At 35.4% G+C, this 22,699-nt stretch overlaps 3 protein-coding genes across 5 annotated transcripts in view; 2 read left to right on the forward strand and 1 right to left on the reverse strand.

The window, feature by feature from the left end:
* The window catches only part of LOC129255421 (histidine decarboxylase-like), a 35,247-nt gene extending 24,799 nt beyond the window's left edge, over positions 1-10,448 (forward strand). Inside the window, exons 5-13 of the mRNA XM_064096045.1 lie at positions 1,115-1,255; positions 2,169-2,312; positions 2,966-3,032; positions 3,219-3,381; positions 3,545-3,635; positions 4,015-4,113; positions 5,705-5,806; positions 6,348-6,759; positions 7,665-10,448. Of these exons, the coding sequence (XP_063952115.1) occupies positions 1,115-1,255; positions 2,169-2,312; positions 2,966-3,032; positions 3,219-3,381; positions 3,545-3,635; positions 4,015-4,113; positions 5,705-5,806; positions 6,348-6,759; positions 7,665-8,311 (1,866 nt within the window). The 3' untranslated portion in view covers positions 8,312-10,448. The remainder of the gene's footprint in view (positions 1-1,114; positions 1,256-2,168; positions 2,313-2,965; positions 3,033-3,218; positions 3,382-3,544; positions 3,636-4,014; positions 4,114-5,704; positions 5,807-6,347; positions 6,760-7,664) is intronic.
* On the reverse strand, positions 9,648-13,377 carry LOC135153453 (C-type mannose receptor 2-like). The gene is made up of 5 exons (XM_064096046.1): positions 13,318-13,377; positions 12,822-12,936; positions 12,290-12,472; positions 11,827-11,862; positions 9,648-11,357 (listed from the first exon to the last, which is right to left on the reverse strand). The coding sequence occupies exons 1-5, from the start codon at positions 13,375-13,377 to the stop codon at positions 11,125-11,127; spliced, it is 627 nt and encodes a 208-aa protein (XP_063952116.1). The 3' UTR covers positions 9,648-11,124.
* A 1,084-nt stretch (positions 13,378-14,461) lies between these two features.
* Positions 14,462-22,475, forward strand: LOC135153657 (putative nuclease HARBI1). Of its 3 annotated transcripts, XM_064097547.1 has the most exons (6): positions 14,462-14,560; positions 17,552-17,629; positions 17,897-18,113; positions 20,118-20,404; positions 20,987-21,141; positions 21,619-22,475. In XM_064097547.1, exons 2-5 carry the CDS (start codon positions 17,585-17,587, stop codon positions 21,092-21,094), a joined length of 657 nt encoding a protein of 218 aa, XP_063953617.1. In that variant the 5' UTR covers positions 14,462-14,560; positions 17,552-17,584; the 3' UTR covers positions 21,095-21,141; positions 21,619-22,475. The 3 variants fall into 3 exon arrangements, with proteins under 3 accessions (XP_063953617.1, XP_063953615.1, XP_063953616.1); XM_064097545.1 differs by having other exon boundaries at positions 14,463-14,560; positions 20,987-22,475; XM_064097546.1 differs by lacking the exon at positions 14,462-14,560 and adding an exon at positions 16,507-16,660 and having other exon boundaries at positions 20,987-22,475.
* The last annotated feature ends 224 nt before the right edge of the window (positions 22,476-22,699 follow it).

Genomic DNA, 22,699 nt, shown 5'->3' on the forward strand with positions numbered 1-22,699 from the left:
CAGGAATGTATTCCTTCCATTCTCTTTCCCGCCTCATCCAGCGGAAATTAAGCCCGCCTATAGAGGACGCAGGTGAGCTTTCTACGACGTCTCCGGCACAACTCATTAACTCGTCGTCTTCCGCGAGGATACCATCTGAAGCCTTGGAGTCCTCCAGAGATATTGCTAGGGAATATCTGAAGCCAATACGTTTCTAGAAGACCACTCGGTCGTGTAAATCAACCCAGGTGATTGGTACAGAACGCCCAAAGGTCGATTTGCCTCGGGCTGGCGTGGATGACGCCTTTAATGATGCACGTTCGATTTAGCACCAGGAATCTATTTCTGTCTCACCACCGTCTTCATGTACATATATATCATAGAATGTCGGTACTGAAAAGGTTGCTCTTAAAAAGGAATGCTCATTGGTTTAGTGATGACGAAACCCTGACCTGAAATAGAAACTCGAAGCAATCAGCCACAAAAATAATTTCCTTAAGATCCTCGATTAGAGACATTGGTAATAAAAAAAATGTTTGTGATAAGATGTTAATTGGACCATACCGACTTCCTAAAAATATGTTCCGTAGACCTAATCCTATCTCTTAACCGTTCCTCGTTTTATTCCCTTGATTTTCTTGAGAGATCGAAAAGAACATTTCCACTCCAGATTTTTTTTTGGCCATTCGGTATTCTTTCATCATCAAGTAGTATGCCGCATGTGTAGAAATCACTTTTGATAATTTAATTGACTATCTTACATTCTTAAATTGACTGCTTAAATTCATGTTAATGGAAGATTTTACGGTAAACACCATGTATGTAGTCCTGAAAAGGACTGTTTGTTATTTTTTTCTTTATTGTATTTTAGCTCTGAAAAGAAAGCTAACATACAATCAAGAAGAAATAACAAATAGTCCTTTTCAGGACTACATACATGATATTTGCCGTAAAAACTTCCATTATTCTCTCCACCATGGAAACCTTCAAAGATCATCTAAATTCATGTTATAGACAAATGTTTAACACTGTTTAACATACTTTTGAAATTCAACGTTATTTCTCTTTGCTTTACTAAAGCATATCATGAGGTATCTTTTAAGTTCCTTGTCAAGTCTGTTTCATTATCTTTCAGGGCACCATGAGTGAGGCCACTTTAGTATCCATGTTCGCTGCTCGACGAGATGCTATAATCCGACTTCAGGAGAAACCAGAATACCAAGGCATGGAGGAAGCGACGATATGTTCCAAGCTAGTTGCTTACTGTTCAGATCAGGTATTATTACCCAGAATTTAAAGCATTTTACCTGGCTCAAAGACTACAGTAGGCACATGCAAGCATGTAAGATATATCTTTGGAAATTTGAGTTGTTATCTCTCTTGCTATAGTCCGATTGTTTGCTAGTTTACCATTCATGGAACATGTTCAAAACAAACACACAAGAAGTGGGCACCAACAGCGTATATATATATACAGCCAAACGAGATGAATTTTTGCAACGCTTGCGGGCAGTGAGATATATATCATGTAGCTCAAGGAATTTTTGAAGATTAATATCGTTATATTAAAAGAATTGAAAACTTTAAAGCTTATGGTATGTATAGGTTATCATATCATTGATGATTTGTAGCGACTACATTCAACATCTTGAGTCTTTGAAAGTAAGCCTAAGTAAGTGAGACAAATGAAATTTGAGTGTTATGATAGTAATAAGTTTTGCAAATCTATAGATTTATTCAGAATTATTCAGAATTAAAACATGTCACAAGCATTGGAGAAAACTGATTTTTTAATATTTTTATTTACCTTGTTCATCACACTCAGCTTGATCTTTGACATGATCACTCGGATTTTAATACTAAGTTTGTTTGGATTGTCAATGTACCGTGGAATAGAAATCAAGAGATCTTGAAACTGCGTAGCTTTGAATCAGGATTATGAAAGTATGAACACTTTTTAATAACCATGAGATGAATAATATCATATTATAAGGAGATATTTAAAATTGTCAGCATGGACGGCGGAGCAGAGGATTTACTTTTGTATGGGGGTGGGGACGCAAAAATGCATGCCCCCATGAACAAATGATAATCCTCTGCTCTGCCGCCGATGATTGTCAGTACTTTAAAGACTCAATTAAGATAATATATATGTATATATAAATACATTTATGGCCTTGGATTCTCAGGCTCACTCTTCCTTAGAAAAGAATGCAGTGATAGCCATGGTGAAACTCAGACATGTGCCCTCAGATAAGAAGCTTAGCCTACGAGGAGAAGCGCTTCGTGCTGCCATTGAACAAGACAGAAATAGAGGACTGGTCCCTTTCTATGTAAGTTCACATCTACTCTAGATTGGTCAAAAATCAAGGATCTCTTAACAGTAATATACGCACGTACCCATCGACCCATATGAGCAAAGGTATTTGTCTGTGGGTGTGGATGTGTGTAAGCATGTGTATGTGAGGGTGTGTGTGCGATGTGTATTGATGTAGTTATACATGCAAATGGTAAATATTTGAAATTTATTCAATAAAGGTATATTCCTCGTAAATCACAATTAAGATATATTTTTGAACGTTTATCACTCTTTAAACAAATGGGATTCCCCATTGAACTGACGGGGAATTTTTAAATTCCCCGTCAAAGTTTTTTAATGAATTGTTAATTGAATCCCAAGTTTATGCTATTACATGGAGTCCTATGAACAAAAGTACAATTAAAGTGATTATACTTTGAACACTCAGTCCTAATATTCTTTCTGGCTCCCCTCTTTCACCTGTAAGAATATTCGAGGATTGAAAGGGGCAGATTTGGGAAGCAGAAGAAAGAGAATAGAAACAGAAAAAAAGAAGAATAAGTAGTAGAAGAAGAAAAAGGAGGAGAAAAGGAAGAAGACGAAGATTAAAAATAAATTTTATTAAGAAAAGAGGGGGGAAAATTCACATGTTTCCATATAACTGTACATGAATTGTTTCCTTCATAGGTATGCGCCACCTTAGGAACTACTGGGGCTTGTGCATTCGACAATCTTGCTGAATTGGGTGAAATATGTGAGTATACGATTATTATTATTATAAACTACTTCTGTTTCTATTTTTTATAACATTTATAGCATAAAAATAAAAAAATAGATGTACAATACCAATATAATTTATGTTCAAAGATGTAAACCATATATGTGAAAATTTCACTTTCTCACATCACCATCTCCTTTTCCCCACATGAAACCTTACCAGGTGAAAGGGACAACTTATGGTTGCATGTAGACGCGGCCTACGCCGGTACAGCATTCTTGTGTCCGGAATTCCGGGGCCATCTCCACGGGGTAGAAAAGGTTCAGTCATTTGCTTTCAACCCGAGTAAATGGCTGATGGTTCATTTTGACTGCACTGCTATGTGGTGAGTTTCTGACACCATATCTCCCTTTCATTCTTAATCCTCTTCATTGTTCATGCACGCATTCCTGTATAATTATCATGTACCATGATTGTCATTCGCTCTTTCCACAAGTTGCAAGCGTAACGTATCGTAATGTGTACATTATTTTTTTTTTTTACTGCAGGATACGAGACAGTAAAACACTGGAGAAGGCATTCTGCGTAAAGCCACTATACCTCCGCCATGATAAGCAGGGATCGGCCGTCGATTTTATGGTAATTAATGTGTAGTGTAGGCTTGTAGTTTGACGTTCTATAATTATAAATTTGCACTATTTCTTATATGTTACAATGTTTATTAAGTGATACAGTAGTTATGCAATTAACTTTATACGAAATACTTTTAATTTCCACATGGACGATTATAAGCATTCTTTCAATTGATTCTTAACTTACATATCAGTATCAGCAATGAGAGTGTTGTCTTTTAATCTTTGCATTCTATTGCTTGCCTTTTGAGGAAATAATACCCGAAAAAATGACGCGTCATGACTTTTTTTTAATATGAAAGACAATAAAACGTTATCGATTTGTAGGTAGGAAATAAACTTTAAGTTTAGATAACTGTATCTTTGTCCATATTCGCAATGTGCAGCATTGGCAAATCCCACTGAGTCGACGCTTCCGCTCCCTGAAGCTCTGGTTTGTTCTACGCTCGTTTGGTGTAAAGAAACTTCAGGAGCATGTCCGTAGGGTAAGTAAATCATATACATCGACTTTTTCTTATAAATTCATTAAAAATAAAAGTAAGGTTATTGAGTAAGGTAATGGCAGTTTGATCAGCTCAAACTAAATGGATTCTCGACTGCTTGCATTCGAAATGCATGCCTCTGCCATTGACAGATCAGAAATATACAAGCGTATACAGCCTACTTTAAAAATTTTCAAATGATTCCCCGTGTCACCTGTAAGCCTTGACTTCGTGTTCCCTATAATCAGATCATTGACATTCCCGTATGTATACATGAACCAAGTTTGAATTCGGGTCATTAAACAGTTCTTTAGAATGAGATATGTACAGGTATGTGATGGCATATGACCTTGTGATCTCAAAATCTATTCATATCACTGTCTTTCCAGCAATATGCAAATACTTTATGGACAAAACTAGTTTTAAAGTCGTTTCCTCAAACGGTGTAATACCGTGAAAATAACTCTTCCAATATTTTATAAAATGACCCCTGTGGTCTTTAATATAGGACCTTCGACCTTAATACCTGTAAACTACTTAGATTATCTTCACCCCAATTAGAGGCGGCGGAACGTATTTTCGTTGGGGGGCAAAGCCCAAAAGGGCACTTAATGTCAAAATTAGCATTCTGGTGCAAACTGATTGATATTCTCACCATGAGATTATCATCAGAAGTAGTTGTTTGTTTTTAGTGATTAAGTTGAGCGGGGCCTTTTTGAAGTAATTTCTGATTGTAAGATAATATTCAGGCTTTATTGCAAATCTAAAGTTGTGAAACTCGATTTTGGTCAATTATGGCGCTGTTTACTGTTAAAAAGGTATCCTTGCGAGTTGCGAGATGTTGCGAGCGCGAATCGTGAGCTCATACTTTTGACATTTCATGCAATACGACATGAAAATTAAACATTCCGAGCAGTTTTTGTTATCATGAAGGAGATGTGTATCTAACATTCATGCGAGTGCGAAGTGTGAACTGAATTTTTTAATATACTGACCAGAAAAGGAACCTTTTAAGGAGTGCAGTTAGTGACTCATGAATAGGATACATAACGCACTAATCGCATAATGCCAGCGCGAAGCGCGAGATGAAAGTTTTTGATATTCCAACCTGAAAACTGAACATTCTATTTATTTTTTGTAACCAACAACAGGATACCTTACTGAACAATAATTGATACGAGCGCAAAATGCGAGCCAAAACTTTGTGATATTCTAATGTGAAAACTGGACATCCTAAGTATTTTTGTAACCAAGAACAGAATGAGTACTTTACTAAAAAATAATAGATGCGAGCGCAAAACGCGAGCCAAAAATTTGTGATATTCCAACCTGAAAACTGGACATTCAAACCATTTTATTTACCATGAACACAATGATTACCGTGTTAAACAATAATTGATGTGAGCCTGATTGGTTCTAATCAAGAAGGTAACTACATAAAAATTACATTACAATCCGCATTTTTAAAAGATACATATAGTTATAATGAACATTCAATTCGTAAAGAGAATATCATGGGAACACTCATGTTTGGAAGGAATCCATGTCTGCAGTGTTAATATTTCTACGACTATATTTTGTCATAATTATACAGGGTGTTCGACTAGGTCGCTACTTTGAGGAACTAGTTTCAAACGATGCTGCATTCGAAATTCCAGCCGAGAGAAAACTTGGTTTGATTGTCTTTAGACTGAAGGTAACTTTGTTTATATGCTAATACAGGGCCCTGGGAATGATTTTTTAATGGGGGGGGGGGGGGCTTGGTTTAAATTTGACAAGCAAAAACATGAAAATGAAATATAAAAATAAAGTGTTTTTACTACAAAATGAAGATCATTTTGGTTACATTTTGGCTATAAATCATACCTGCCAGATTTCAGGGGAATGCTGACCATGGAGAACAACACAGGCAGCACCACCAGGGTAAATATTTGGGACTCTTCAGCACCCCACTTCCCAGTGCCATGTAATAATAAGAAAAAAATACAGGCCAGTTATAAACAACTGGCACTAAATAATATTGCTGCAACATGAGTCCAGAAATTTACAAGTTTGAAGGACTGCATGGAAGTTGATGTAATATGCATAACAATATACACCCAACGTTTAGTTCAAATTGAATAATTAATTATCCCAAGAATGAATTCTTCTTTCATACTTAGACCACAATACAAACCTGCTAGTGAAAAAATTATAAGTGTTCATTAAATTATTTGATCCTTATGACTCTTAAACAGGGACCAAATGAACTCACTCAAGAGCTTTTGAGACGCCTCAATTACTCCGGCAAGATCTATGTTGTACCTGCCTCCATTAAGGGTCTTTACGTCATCCGATTCACTGTGACGTCAACAGAGACCACTGAAGATGACATTTTGGAGGATTGGCGTCTCATCCAGTCACTTGCACGTGAAATTTTCGTCTCGACAGACATCGTGGCCAACGTCCCCACAAGGATGGCATCATGGCCTGGTGCCCTCAATCTTACCGGTGCACCAAGTGCCATCCACGTCCTTAAGAACCGGAAAGAAAACTATGGTGAAAACAACAACGAAGATAAGAGAGAAGATGAGAATGAAAGCCTTGCAAAGAAAATAGAAGAAATGAATGGGGAAGAAAGGGAGAATGTGCCACTCATCTACAAACCAGGCAAGCTTGGAGCTGTGCTTGCATGATAGTTGCTGTACACGTGAGATCCCGCCCGCATGGCATTTTCCTTATTTAGTTTGCCATAGAACCGTTCAATTTTTTTTTATATTCTAGCTTATAATTTATGTTCAGTCAAGTTTTACCATCTCAAAATTAATGTACCGTGGTAAAGAATAGCTAATACTCTTACTTTCTACCCTTTAGTTTCCCCTCGCTTTATCTCTGCGTATTTCCATCTGATTATAGTCATACTTTAGCGTGCTGTATTAGCCTATAGTAATAATGAAAAAAATATCCTAATCATGAATGTATTCCTCTCCCAAATTGCCATTTGCTTACATATGACTTGCCATTTTTGGACATTAGTCTTATTATGGTATGTTTTAAGTTAAAGTATTTGTATAGATTTCACTTATGATTTATACATAAAAACAAATGTTGGATATTTAAGGGAGTATAGCTTTTATGCTAACAATTAATTCTTAATTAAATTGCGTTTACTTTGATACTGTTATTGCTGTTGTGTTTATTATTATGACACCTTTCTTTTTATTTTAATACTTACGGCACCAAGGTACATTACATATACTACTATAATCACAAACATTTGAATAGTAATCCAAATGTTCATTTCTAATTCAGAGTCTCTTTGTCTTTAAGAGCCCTCATCTACCACATTGTACCCTAAACGTCCTTCGAAATATATTTGGCTTTCAACATTGTTTGAAGACACCGTGTAAAGTTGATTTAATCCTCCACCATTCAATCACTTCTAAATCATAATTACATCAAAAATGCTTAAATAAGTATGCACTGGCAAAATACAGATCTTGGGAAACATTTTTTTAAGTTATCATAATAGGTAATTCATTATTTTGTTGATTCTTTTTAATCAACGTATACAGGACGAGAAAGAAAGACATGTCTTAAAAAGCTGATGAACTACCGTAAAAAGATGGGTCGTCGTGCGATGTCAGAAGAAGCTGAGGGCTACGGCTATCCTTTCAATGCATTCTACAGCTTCGAGGATACTTCCAGCGGTCTACCCTCGCCATGCGAAGACCTTGATGACCAGGAGTTTGTTGGAGAGGATGAAGTGTTTGGGAGCAATGGTCATATCGAGAATGGGCACTCCAACGCTGACGTGCTTGAGCAGCTAGGTGGCGATGATGATGATGATGACAACGAAACAGCCACACCTATGGACAGTCCCAAGGCAGACGATGATAACGCGAGCTTCCCGCCGACACCGAAGCACGAGGTCGCATCTGACGATGGCATTACTCAACTCAATACCACACCAAGTACCAACATCACCAAACTGGATTTCACGGCCAATGGGCAAGCACAACCAATCATCATGGGCACAGAGAAACCTGCTGATGTTGGGGTCGCCAGCAAGGGTAGGTTTGGTGCTCTCAGCCAGACTAAAGAAAGCACCTACAATGGAGTGGTGAATATTTGCCACTATCGCTCCACCAAAGGCTCCTCAAACGGCTCCACCGAAAGAAACGAGGAGGAGCAGAATACCGAGTTGTGCGACCAAGAATAATTCCTTGCCGATATAAATTCATATAGTACTAGAATCAAGTGTCATGTGTGTTCAATAACTATCGTAATTACTGTTTGAACAAGAAATTAAAATGTATATTAACTTTTCTGTCTATATCATGAATAAATGTAGGCGTTCTGATTGTAAATGCAAGGGATCGTTGCTAAGAGGGCATTTATTTTTATTCCCTCTGTGCCCATCACGATCATTCACACTTCCAGATTATGAAATCAATTTTTGAATCAAATAGAAAACCGTCTTTTAGAAAGATATTTACGATTCATATCATTGTAGGCCTTCCAGACGTCCTTTATCATAGCGAATAATTTTCTGCTAGTAATGTGGATGTGTTTTGTCCCTGTAGCATGCTCTATAATTGGTTCATGACATAGGTCCTCTGGTGTATATACAGCAATGATAAAATGTTTGTATTATTTCGTTACTTATGACAAAACAAAATAAAAGGAACGACACCATTCTAAATCAAGTACAACGTTATCCCACATTAGTATTAGTCATGATAATGGGAATTTTTATTTAGGATAAACGAACAATACTCTTCCTTCCATAAACCAATGAACCTCTTCGTTCATAAAGTCAAGTACATATACATTACAATCATTGATAGATTTGTTCATTTAAAACCATTGAACTGCTGTATATATAGTTTTGTAACCCATAATATTGAAGCAAGTCCAATCGGATATTATAATAGTGAATACCCTGAGGGGGAAGTAAGTATGGATCCATCGCATTGTGCAACGCTAAAATGGATATGTGAGATAAAGCCCATTTATTTATAAGTCTACTGTTATTCGCGTTTGTATTTCAACAAAGTTTGTCCAAAAAAAAATCGACATCTTGTCATTATCAAGAAATAGTATAACATGAATATCGCATTGAGTTTGTATAAATAATATTTGATTGCTTTAGATGAGAGATCACTAAATCATGACAGTAATTGAAAATGTAATTGACAAGTTGATATTTGTATCGATCGAGGACTTATGAGTTCGTTTTGAATCTTCATTGTAACCAATAATGAAATTAAGTGTAAAAAAAATATTTTCCCCTCCAATATAAGAGTAATTTATATAGTTTTTACTTAGTATTTATTTGTCTTACACCCTACTCAAGCTGTACATGTACGAGGAAGATGTAAAGATTTGAATTTAATTTAATAATGTTTGAATTGTGAATTAAAGCATTGTGTGTAGATCATATTCAATTAAAGGAGGTTGTTCTTTAGCCGAAATTTTAGTGTCTAAATGTAGATTATATTTCGTCTCTAAGAAACGTATGGAACATATAATAAAAAACATATTTACTTCAGACGTTGATTACTCATTGAATTTATTTATTTCTAGACAAAAATGTCAATGGTAAACATCAAAACAGGAGGATGCGCCATGCTTTCTCATGACATCATTTAGTCTATCGTCACCCATGCCGTGCATGTAACTGCTTTCAAGCTAAATTTTAAATTGTATTACTTTCTTTTTTCACATCGTATTTTAATATTCCCAGTGTTATGAGTAATTGATTATTCTCTATATTTCATTTATCGTATTGTGACCTTCATAGTTGGTATATCAATCAATGATAAACAACACATACAAAGCAGAATTAAGGCCAATCATATATGTATGATTCTTTATTCACATATCGTATTTAAAAATCTGTTTTGCTAGTTAATATATATGACAAAAATAAAATGTAAGCATGATGGAATACTTGAGATAAGAAGCCGCAATTCAACGCGTTTACGGCTGACGTCATTTTGATGATAATATACAATGTAAAATTACATGTGCACTTAATTTTTGCATGTATGGTTCAAGAATGTTTCTGATTTACATTTACAAACGAAAGATCCAAACAGATTGATGATACATAGGCCTACATATAGCTTGCTCGCTACTACTTAATAGTTGGGCAACATAAGCGTGTATTAAAGGTATAATGACTTTTAAAAAAATGGTACAGTCCGTTATAAGCACAGTATATACCAAATGAAAAGTGGTTAATGATATTTCAGTTAAGGATGTTCTGTCATGATTTCATTTAAATCTCTCTATATATACACTTTAATTCTATAGGTATTTAGTAAATGCAATTAAAATATAATTCAAATCCCAAAAGAATCAGTCTCAGATGGATTTTATTATGTATTAATTAATGAGTCATCAATTAGTTTTGATAATTAAACATGATGAATTGTGCAATTGGAAACAGCCACAATTACAAGGTAGTAACGCAACCATTTCTTGTTACACTCATGTACGGAAACTGCTTGCTTGTAGGTGGAGAAAAATGTTAAGTGCAATAATAACTGTATTGACAATGAAAAAGAATATTTCATGTAAAATAGATGCTATGAGTAAGGAAGTTCCATTATTCTATTACCCCCCCCCCCATCCCTCAATTAAGTAGGAGTCATGTCAAGCCTACCGCTGTTAGAAAATTTCCCCTTTAAAATAGAAAAGTTACTGCAGCAGAGTCTCAAGAATACCTGTAATCATACAGTGTTTAAAAACAAATACAGAAAATTAGTAAATGGAGTATGAAACCTTACAAATTTCATGTAATAAAACTTTCTTTTTAAATAGACTAGTTATGTTAAATTGGGAAACTTTCCTGTGATAACAATTAACAGAATGATACTGTATTTTTTCTGTAAAATCTTTTTTTCTAACAGTGCACACCACTAAGCAGCACATTACACAAAATACTTAGATTACAATCATCAGCATTTCCAAAAGGATATTATGTTAACTACATGAATACAGAAGTGATTAGGCGATACTTCCGTGTTAATCCAATTGGATTGTCTTCTGATTCGAATCAGGAGAATACACTACATTATCAAAACCAGACGCTGGTGTCGGGATCGTGTCTTTTTTCCCTGACGACGTTGCCGATGTTGATGAGGTCCCAAGTTTTGGGACACTGCGCATGCCCATCATGTAGCCGACAACGAGGAGGATGACAGTGACAACTAGCACACAAGAGATGACGATACCAGCTATCGCTCCACCAGAAAGACCTTGGAGACATATACCAATCGATAAGTGTATTTAATCATCACAGTCTGTAAGACTTATTCATGAATTTCAGAATATCAAGTTAAAACTTAGATGTCAAACACCCTGCTATATGATCATATTACACCAGCTATTATCATTTAGGTATCTTTAGTCATGAAAGCGTAACCGGAATCTTATCATTCATGCTGCTGTCCATCATTAGGAAACTTGTTTTTAACTGGAGAGGGTGACAGCCTTGTCATGTGAGATTGATTGACCTGAGTAATTGGACAATAAAAACAACTTTTTAGGAGGACTATTGTCCATAATTTGACAACAATATTTTATTTACCTTGATTTTTTTTATTTTCAAATGATTTTTGTTTACCTTTTCAATTCAGGAGGTGGCAATGAATGTAATATTCTTTAAATGGCATGGATTTATAGTATTTACTTTATAAAACTAATTGAAGTTGTCGGGATAATTACCTTGGCCCACAGGCTCTTGACTTGTGCTGTTGTCATCTGTAAAAGATCAATGATAACATGAGGAAAAGTGTAAATATTGCACAAAAAGAATTGATATTCAGTATAATTTATAATGTATCAATAATTTGGACCACAAACAAGTGCACACAACATCGTTATTTACTAATTTGTAAGGTATTTCTAATATATTCAGTGATTTTCGATTTTCGATGTGCACATACCAATATATGTGTATGCATGAATGACATATCAGTGTATGCATGAATGACATAGGTACGCAATCAACCACTTAATTCAATTCAACCATGATAATACCTAATAATTTTGACAAAAATGAATCTTATCAACTTTGCATTAGTATTCCATAAGCTAAGCGAGAAAAACGAATGAATGATGTGAAAATTTTTCAAATAATAATTATAAATTTTATCGCACTTTTAAAACCCTTGATAAGAAAACATACATTTAGGGAATTTGCAAATGAAGGATGATCCAGTGTTGCAGACTTCATCCTTCCATGTTCCATATTCATTGGTATAAATTTCCACACAATTCTCCTGTGTTCCTCTCCAATCATTAGTAGGCTCTCCGTTATCCCATTGAACATAATCAACAGGGCTACCGTCATTCCACTGTGTAAATCCACCTGTGCATCACCAAGAAATAAGATCACAAACGTAATTACATTTATATCAAATTAGTTTTTCATTACAATTGCTTTCATACGTAAGGGAAGAGAAACAACCTAATCCAATAACCCAAGGTTTTTTGTTTTTTTTAATTAATGCTATGGTGCACAATTAGAGTAGAGTTTGTGAAAATTTGTTTAACAAGTTTAAGGGGATATGTATGAAATAACTGGCTATCATTATACATAAATCGTCTTTCTTTAAATGCACTATGTGTGAATCAGGTATCTTTACTGGGAAGAAAAAGAATTGTGTTATAAAAATATTTAAAATTTGATATTATAAGTTTTACGATGGAAAAACAACTTTGATTGAAACAGAGGACAGTTTCACGTCCGATCCGGGACGCTTCTTCAGCTCTTCTGAATTGGCGGGAAATCGTCGTTGCCGATTGGCGCCGAAGCACCGTCGATGTTATTGTCTTGGAGACGTCGAGGAATTGTTCGGATTACAGGACTGTAAATCCGAGAGAGGTTATGTCGTAATCCTCCTCCTTTGTTGAGAGATGGGTTCTCTGCGTTGACGTAGACCGCCTCACGGACCCCCCTCTCAAACCACCTAGGTTCTTTGTCTAGGATGAGCACGTCTTTATCTTTGAAGTTGTGTTTAGACGTGTTCAGGTGGGAGTATACGGCAGAATTGTATCCCGATGCGCCTGGTCTGCGATGTTGATACAAACGCTTCACTGTTAAAAATTGCCGTAATTTTACGGACAAAATTTAACAGAAATCGTCCGTAAACGATAAAATACGGAATAAAATTGTAAATTTACGGATTTCTACAGAAAATCCGTAAAAATTACATAATAATCAGGTAAATGATCAAATTTACAGACGTTTTCTGTAATTGTACAGAAGATCATTATATTTACGATACATCTTGTAAATTTACTGTAAAGTAGATGTAAGTTTACGGATAAGATTTAACAGATTAATTTGTATTACGTGTAAAGTGCAATTTCTACGGAAAAATTTGTAAAATTTACTGAAAAATCAGGTTAATGATACATTTTCTGACGTTGTCCGTAATTGTAGTGAAGATCATTCTTGAAAGGAGACGTTTAGTGGTTTACGGTACAAATCTTTGTAAATTTACTAGAAAGTAGCTGTAAGTTTACGGACAAGATTGAACAGATTAATTTGTAATACGTGTAAAGTGCAATTTCTACGGAAAATTTGTAAAAATTACATAAAAATCAGGTAAATGATCAATTTTACAAACGTTTTGATCCGTATAATTGTACAGAAGATCATTATTGAAAGGAAACGTTTACAGTACATCTTGTAAATTTACTGTAAAGTAGATGTAAGTTTACGGACAACGTCAGAAAATTTATCATAAACCTGATTTTTCTGTAAATTTTACAAATTTCCGTAGAAATTCCACTTTACACATATTACAAATAAATCTGTTTATCTTATCCGTAAACTTGAAAGGAGATATTTAGTGGTTTACTGTACAAATCTTTGTAAATTTACTAGAAAGTAGCTGTAAATTTACGGACAAGATTTAACAGATAAAGTGCAATTTCTACGGAAACTTTGTAGAATTTACAGAAAAATCAGGTTAATGATAAATTTACTGACGTTGTCCGTAATTGTAGTGAAGATCATTATTGAAAGGAGACGTTTACGATACATCTTGTAAATTTACTGTAAAGTAGATGTAAGTTTATGGACAAGATTTAACAGATTAATTTGTAATATGTGTAAAGTGCAATTTCTTCGGAAAATTTGTAAAATTTACAGAAAAATCAGGTTATAATGGTAAATTTACTGACGTAAGGAGACGTTTACGATACATCTTTGTAAATTTACTGTAAAGTAGATGTAAGTTTACAGACACGATTTAACAGATTAATTCGTAATATGTGCAAAGTGCGCAATTTCTACGGAAACTTTGTAAAATTTACAGAAAAATCAAGTTAATGATAAGTTTTCTTTTTCGAGCATGCGCACTTGAGAAGTTTGTGAAAAGCCCGCGAAGCAAAGAGAATTTTCCTTGATGTCTTGGATGTGTCAAGTGATCTTCTTGATCAGAAATTCGTAAGTATTTTGCTTTGAATTCGTAAAAGAAATTTCTGCTGTGCTTCTCTGGAATATATTGATACGTTTTATACAGTTATATGAAATTAATAGTGTTGGTTTTCATGATTACGAACAAGGTTTTGGCATTGACAAGTCCAGACGATGCAATGTATCGTCGCGTACGCGCTGCTACAGTCCCATTGGTGCATTTGAGTGTTGGATATTTTGACACTGTGGTTGAACGAATTGAATCGAAGGTGCGAAGCCGTGGGCCAAGCTTGTTTTATGAGCTTCACAAGGATATTTATATTATGATGCCATTTATATATTCATTTGTATCTTCATTTGTAAATGTCAAGATGAAAATATAAACCTCAAAATATTAAATTTGTGCAATTAAACTTATTTAAAGGGGTGGATTAGATTAGATCTAAATCAAATCAATGACAATGTCAATGGGTGATTTCAAGTACGGTGTTGAAATCTGGTGTTGGTGTTGTGACAACACCGTACTTGAAATCAGGCTGGTGTTGGGATTGACCTCGGAAAATACGACGTATTTCCGGCAGTTCGTGTTGAATGTCGTCTGCTGAACCCAGCACTGCGGCTGGTGTTGACGATCTACGTGCAATTTCCCCATTCACCAACACCAACCCCCAGGGATTGGGAAAATCATGGTTTCAAGTTCGGTGTTGGTGTTGGCAATCTCAAGCTCGTGAACAGGCGGCAAACACGATGAAACATCCCCGTAAAATTAGCTTTTACAGTTAAGATGAGCTAGTACTAGTAGTAGAACAAATCATTTGAGCTGTAGGGGCCTGGCTATATATTTTGATAAAGAATAATGTTCACTCTTTCGAATTCTTGAATTAATTAAAACATTGGTAGAATGGGGGGGTTGGGTGTCCGGACACGTAATAGAAATGAAGCCTTGTTTTTATCTCAGGAATAAACCAAAAATATAGGTTGAATAGTTTTTTTTCACCATCAATATTTGTTCTTTATAATATTTTCTTATATTCTGTGCTAAAAAGAATTAAAGACATTGCTTGTAAACTTTTCAAAATTGAGAGTAAAAGTCATGTGTCCGGACACCCAACCCGTCCGGACACACAACCACTGGGTATACATGTATTCTGTACGATGAGAATTTAATGCATTTCTTTCCGATTTCATTTTCGTCGTCGAGACTTCTCGCGTGAAGTTGAGATGATTTAGCAGCGCAGCGCAGAGGCGTGATGTCATGTGCTATCGATAACGCAATTGGTATCATTCCTCTGAACCCAGTCCCAGCTCGGTGTTGGAGCTCGGTTCAGCGGCCTTTTTACGCTCTCAACACCAACACCGAACTTGAAATCACCCAATGTCAACTACAGTTAGTTAGATCTAGTATACCTCGAGCGAAGTTCGTGCAGGCTCCACTTCACTTCACTACCGCTACACTACACTCCACCTACCCAAACTTCGGGACGGTGATCTCGATCGGATATTCCGAGTGACAAAGGTGGGGTGGCCGATGGAAATGTTATTTATTGTAAAAATCATAACAAAAAATATAAAGAGAAAGAAAAATGGCTTAATTTCTTACTCTTCACCCGTATTTCACTCCGTGTCCATCCTCTGGTTATCCTCTAAATTGTTGATTTTGAGCCAGTATCTATTTCCTCACACGTCACTATTCATGGCCGATTTAAAAACATCGCATGCGATCGGTCGCAGGTCAAACAGCATAAATATTTATATTATTATTGGATGGTTCAGAAAATACCAAAAATATTCTACGAGTATAGGAAAATGTTTTTTTTCCTCATTTTATTTTTTTCTATATTTTTTACAATAAATAACATTTCCATCCCACCTTTGTCACTAGCGGTAGTGAAGTGGAGTGGAGCCTGCACGAACTTCGCTCGAGGTAGATCTAGTAATGACTTAGTGCTGGCTAGCGACCGACAGGTTTCCATTCTCAGCCATTCACTGATAATTCAGTTAAGACAGTGTGTTCCATGTGTGTATGTGTGATGCGAAGCTACCTCAGCTCAAGCGATGTAGACGACCTTGTTGGAGCGTACAGTGTAGCGGTAGTGAAGTGGAGTGGAGCCTGCACGAACATCGCTTTAGGTAATGCGAAGCGTGCTGTACATGTGTCCTCTGGACGTGTGGGCATGGGTTTAGTGACAGTGTGCATGTGATTGTGAAGGGTTGAAGCCCGGGTTGAAGTTTCTTACAGCTCTGTGGGTTTATCTATAATTAAATGATTCTCTTTTCAAGCTTAAATTTTTATAATGATGATTGCTACATTCCAATTATTTGATTAAATTGTTTGTTTTAGAACAGGTCTTTTATTTTGTCCTCAGTCTATTTCTCCCATTACATATCAATTAAAGAGAGTCTTCACTTGTGTTTCATTAAATTATTATACAATGTCCACTGTAATGAAAATGGAAACATGCCGGTCAAATGAAAGTGCAATATAAGTGGAAACATGCTGGTCTATTGACTATATGTTGACCATATAGTAGAAAGCAAAATTTGTTCTCAGCTGTAATTATTCTTCTATGGGAACTTGCTTCTCATAGATCAAATAAAATTTCCGAAGACCCCATATAATTTTGTACTATTTGGTGCATTTAAAGAGGAGAAAGAAATGCTTTTTTTTTTCAATTTGCCTAAATTGCATTTAAAAATATACCTTTCTTTTGCTTTCGGCACAGGCCAATTTTTAGAGGCTGAAATATTAAAGAGTTGATTACTTAAATTTCGTTCTAAAATCTTTTTCATATCACTTGCAAATAGAGAAAATATAGCGCCCCCCCAAAAAAAAACTTTAATTTTTAAAGGCATCTCGCACAAATGATTACAATGTTTTTGTTTTATTTATCATTCACTATGAGATCTGTATAAAGTGATAAACCAATGAATTATTTTTATATGTATATGTTTCCAATTATTTGCCTACCGGTATTTATTAAAAAATAATGTTTGTGTTGTTATTTGACAATTGTTTCACAGAATTACGTCGTCGGTTGACATCTACCTATACCCATGGATTATCTCCATCACCTTCACAACCTTGAATTGCTAAGAGAGGTATGATTGATAAATTTGGTTTACATTGTTTTAATTTGTTTAAAAGTATTATTGAAATGATTTGATGAGATAACAAAAATGAAAACTTGAAATAACATTTTGAATGTAATTTTTGTTAATCTTGGGAAGACAATTAAGATTGCAGTTATTATGTTGGTAGATGTGTAATCAAATCTACATGCACATGTTCACTGTTTGGAACGTTTATAAAGATCACAAAATAAAAGAATTAAAAATAATATTCAACTCTTCTGCATACATGTACAGCTACCTTTGCCAAGACCACGTCGTGGGCTACGGGATGCTAGAAATCCATCGGAATCGTACGAGGATGGGCCATTTCAAGATCGGTATCGACTGTCAAAAGAAACCGTCATTTACATCATCAACATGCTGGAAGCCGAATTGAAGAGGGACACACAGAGGAATGATCCACTTCCCGTTTATTTGCAGGTGTTGACGGCTCTCCGTTTTCATGCAGTGGGTGAGTAATTGAATTAAATGATTATTGAATGTTTCTGGGCACTGTTAAATCTATTTGACTGAGGTTGTTTCTATTAATTTTAGGACTCCAGACAAAGTTGATGATGATGACAATATCTAGAAATCAGAGAGGGATCACATAAGTAAGAGTATCATTTAAGCAAACAGTCAAGTACCTATGAATTGCATGCTTAAAAATTCCAAAACTACCACAGCAGGAGTGAAGCTCTGCTGTTTCTGCTGTTAGAACTGTTATGTCAGGTTAGAGTTATAAATTCGTCATTAACCCTAAATTGGCAGATCACCCCCACCCCCCCCCCCCGAAACTTGGCTGTGTTGCGATGAAAAGCTATGAAATTTGGCACATAGATAACAACTCGAGATGAACATACACACAAAAAACTAGAGCTGCAATCGTATCAGAACAATGTGCATGCATTGACGCCTGTGATTTTATGGAGGGCAAGAAACAGAAGGAGATAAAGAGAAAACTCCTGAGGATATACATTTTCAAAATATTAAGAGGGCGCTATTTTTATAGGCAATGGTCACTGATGCGTAAAAAAAACATTTTGCATATGAGGGATGATGCCATTAGCAAACCCTAAAAAAGTGATACCAAGATAAATGGAAACAAGGAAGTGATGGCCATTTTACTGTTTTCCAACTTTTTAATAGAGAGCGCTATTTCTTAAAGGTAATGGTCACTGATGTGCGTAAAAAAACATGGATTATGAGGGATGATGCCATAAGCATACCCTGAAAATATGAGACCGAAATAAATGAAAACTAGGAACTTATCGTCATGGCCATTATAATATTTCTTTATTTTTGAAGATAATGGTCATTGATGTGTGAAATGAAAAAAAAAACAATTGAATTTGGACTATCATAAGTCAACCCTGAAAATATGAAACTGAAATAAATGAAAACAAGTAAGTGATGGCCATTTTACTATTTTTCCACTTTGCAATAGAGGGCGCTATTTCTAAAGGTAATGGTCACTGATGCGTAAAAACAGATGAATAAGGAAGCATGTTCCCAAATCAGACCAAAATGAATAAAAACAAGGAAGTTACGGCCATTTTATGATTTTCCTACTTTACATTTCAATAAATATTAATTTTTTTAATGTAGACTATTTCGGATTTGAATTAAGGGCATGAAGACGGCATTTTCAAGGGCAAGTCATATTTTCATATGAAGAGCAACTCTTAAACAATCTACAGCAATTTGTTAGAAGTGTGTAGCATGCAGGATAAGAGAGTAAGGATGGGATTAGGAATAGTATGCAAATGGACTAGAAATTTACAAAATGGCGCCTGGATGGTCATGCATTGCCCCTGTCCGTCCGCCCCCCCCCCCCCACTTGGTTTCCGCGCAATAAGTAAAAAAATATGTAATGGATAAAAAAAATTTGGTGTGTAGGTATAGGACACCAAAATACAGGCTCAGTTCGAATTCGGAGTCCGCAGGTCAAAGGTCACAGCTCATTAGATATGCGAGTTGGTTTCCACATGATTATCATAAGTTCCAAATGAATATTTAGAAATGTTTTTTTATTTGAATTATAATCATGTGAATGATCACACATAGACATCTACTATGTATGGGAAATACCATGTATGTTGCGCGCCATGTTATATAGTGGTACACTTTGGGGGTACTGACCAATTTTTTTGAACTTTTATCAATAGATCTGCAAAAACATCAAGGTAAAAAGTCAAAAGCACGGGGCAGAAAATAAACATTATTCAATAGCTGTTTTTGAAGTCAGTACTGCTGCTATATCGAATCGCGTATGATGGAGACACTGCAAGAGGCCTTCCACTTGTTAAAATGAATTGCAGAAAATTGTCTGATATTTGTAAAAGATGAATATTCTTATGAAATATGTGCTTAATTTTTTTTATCATCAGAAGTATCATCTGTATGTGTAATGAAATGTTTTAAAATTACCTCGAAACAATGACCTATCAACCATATGGTTTGTTTGATTTTACAGGATCATTTCAAAAGATGCATGGTGATGAGGCAGCAATATCACAGTCATCAATGTGTCGAATCATCAAAGATGTGTCAGAAGCTATAGCAAGAAGGAAAAGGCAATACATGAAGTTTCCTTCGACAAGAGAAGAAGTTGAAGCAACTCAGCGACAGTTCTTCCAGTACTGCAGATTTCCAGGAGTGATAGGTGCAATTGATGGGACACATGTCTACATCAGGAGCCCTGGTGGGGATCAGGCAATATACTTCCTCAACAGGAAGAATAGATACTCGATCAATGTTCAGGTTAGATTAATTATACCCTTTCTTAGGCCCTTTTCACAATTAGTGCTGAGACTGCTTGCAACCTTTGTGATTGTGTGCGACATATATTGTGATCAAATGATTGCAATTGCTAATACAAGCAAATGTGAAAGCCACTTAAATTACTATAACTAGAACAATGTACTATTTTGTATAAAGTTTGGCAAAAAAAAAGAATGTGACATTAATTTTCTTTCCTAGGATTTCCTATCACTTCAGTTTCATTTATAGTAATTATTCGATTCGTATTTGATTGGGCAATTTTTAAAATGAGTAGTTAATTCTGTAGCATATATATATTTTTTTTGTGCAAGTACTGAGCAATTGAAGCAGTGGAAGGGTGGGGTGATTGTTGGATAAATCAACCTAACATGGAAAGCACACCAATAATTTTTATGTGCATGCATGTTAAAATTGCATTCCAAATATGTGATAAACTTGCAAAACTCAATTGTTGTGTGCTCCCATTGGATGTCCCAAAGAAAATTGAAAATTAAGTGCCCAGAACAATATAGAGACAGTTATGAATGTAAGATTTGATATTCCTCTTTTGTCTTCTGCTAGGTTGTTTGTGATCAGGCTGGGAAAATAACAAGCATCGTTGCCAGATGGCCTGGCAGCACACCTAACTCCGCAACCGTAAGTCACTTTTCAACCAAACTTGGATGGTAGATGTACTTAGGCGACCTGCATATTATGCTGCAGTCGGAGGTCACATGGTAAGGTCAAAGTGTTCAAAGTTTTTGTAGAAATGTACCAAACCCGACGGTGCTCTCACTCCATGATGTGTCACTGCATCGTAGCAATCCAGTCGGATTTGAAATGGTCTACACATGTTGAATATATGGTCAAGAGCGCAAATAGTTGTTTATATGTTCTTCGCACTTTGAAATATCATAGTCTGTAATTTCAGGACCTTATAGTTGTATATACTAGTTTCGTGAGACCAGTTGTTGAATATGCTGTACCTGTATGGTCAGGAGCACTAACAAAACAACAAGTACAAGTCATCGAACGTATTCAGAAACGTGCCCTTAGAATCATTTTTGGAGCAGCATATTCTTCATATGAGCATGCTTTACTCCAGTCAGAACTGATGTCTCTTGAAGAAAGATGGATCAAACTCTTTGTCTTGCGTTTGCGAAGTCTATGCAAATCCCCACGTCTAAACTGTATCACCTTCTACCTCAAAATAGGACTTGTCAATATCAGACTAGAAGCTTGGCCGGAACAGTAGAGATGCGATGTCGAACTTCACGATATAGAAATAGCCCCTTGCCCTCGTTGATTCGGCACCTTAAAGAGAAATTCCAGTAGTTGCAGTAAACACTGATTTCATGAGAAAGTCTGTAAAACAAGGCTTAATTGTCAGTATATCATCGAGGATCTAGATCTGGTACAGTTACATAAACTGAACTTTGTGAAATCTTGAAATCTACGCTGAAAAATGTTCAGGCTGAAGATCCCCAACACAGATAAGCACACGTGGGACAGTGTATAATTATTGCTTCGAATATCGGGCCCGACGCTCTACCCGAATCCTGTGCTTATTTGCTGATTTCTCAGCAATTACACAATTTCTTCCAGAATCCTTTGGCACATATGTTTTATTTATACAAACAGACACTTTGGTGGTCATTTCATTGGATTCTGTACGAACTCATTTTGATATCGTTACCAAAACTAGCATTTACCTTTAACTCTAAAAGAATTGATTACAAGGAGTAGTTTTTTTTTTATATATCTTCCCCTATCGTTACATGTATAACAATATCAAACTACGAATGGCTGAGAATTAAAGAACTCATCATTCATTGGACTCTTAAAATGTGATATCATTAAGAGATTGTTTTTTATAAAATGCAGATTACATACTAATTCTAATGTTGAGTTCTCTTTATGTTGGCGAACTCAAGTTTCATTTCATTTCATTTTACTTTGTTAATCAAAATATTTTTCTTTCATATGAGCAATTATTCACTGATATCTAGTCGTAAACTTAATATTTGAATTGAAGTCATAAAAATTGCCAAAATATGTATTATTGCAGCATATTAGATTATCGTTTTTTCCCAAAGTAATGTAATTCAGAATTTAATATGTAAATGTGTTTATTAATTTCTCTTTGTATATATGTTTAATCGTTTTATGATTTCTGTATACAGTGAATACTGAATCATTTATTTTAATTATTATTTATTTATTTTTATTTGTTTATTTTTTATTCATTTTATATATATTGTTTATTTCTTAATTTTATCTTATTTTTTATTCATA

Source organism: Lytechinus pictus, chromosome 3 (assembly GCF_037042905.1).
Source record: "Lytechinus pictus isolate F3 Inbred chromosome 3, Lp3.0, whole genome shotgun sequence".
In the NCBI taxonomy this organism is placed as follows: Eukaryota; Metazoa; Echinodermata; class Echinoidea; order Temnopleuroida; family Toxopneustidae; genus Lytechinus; species Lytechinus pictus.

What these genes read in the sequence shown, in the direction of transcription:
- LOC135153453 (XM_064096046.1), bottom strand. Translation starts at nt 13,377, where the DNA reads ATGATCTTCTGTACAATTACAGAAAACGTCTGTAAATTTGATCATTTA. An exon ending in CATTTGCAAATTCCCTAAAT is followed by an intron (nt 11,863 to 12,289) that starts GTATGTTTTCTT and finishes GATCTTTTACAG; the next exon opens with ATGACAACAGCACAAGTCAA. An exon ending in TCAAGAGCCTGTGGGCCAAG is followed by an intron (nt 11,358 to 11,826) that starts GTAATTATCCCG and finishes TATGTCTCCAAG; the next exon opens with GTCTTTCTGGTGGAGCGATA.
- LOC135153657 (XM_064097547.1), top strand. Translation starts at nt 17,585, where the DNA reads ATGGATTATCTCCATCACCTTCACAACCTTGAATTGCTAAGAGAG. An exon ending in TCTCCGTTTTCATGCAGTGG is followed by an intron (nt 18,114 to 20,117) that starts GTGAGTAATTGA and finishes TTGATTTTACAG; the next exon opens with GATCATTTCAAAAGATGCAT. An exon ending in GATACTCGATCAATGTTCAG is followed by an intron (nt 20,405 to 20,986) that starts GTTAGATTAATT and finishes GTCTTCTGCTAG; the next exon opens with GTTGTTTGTGATCAGGCTGG.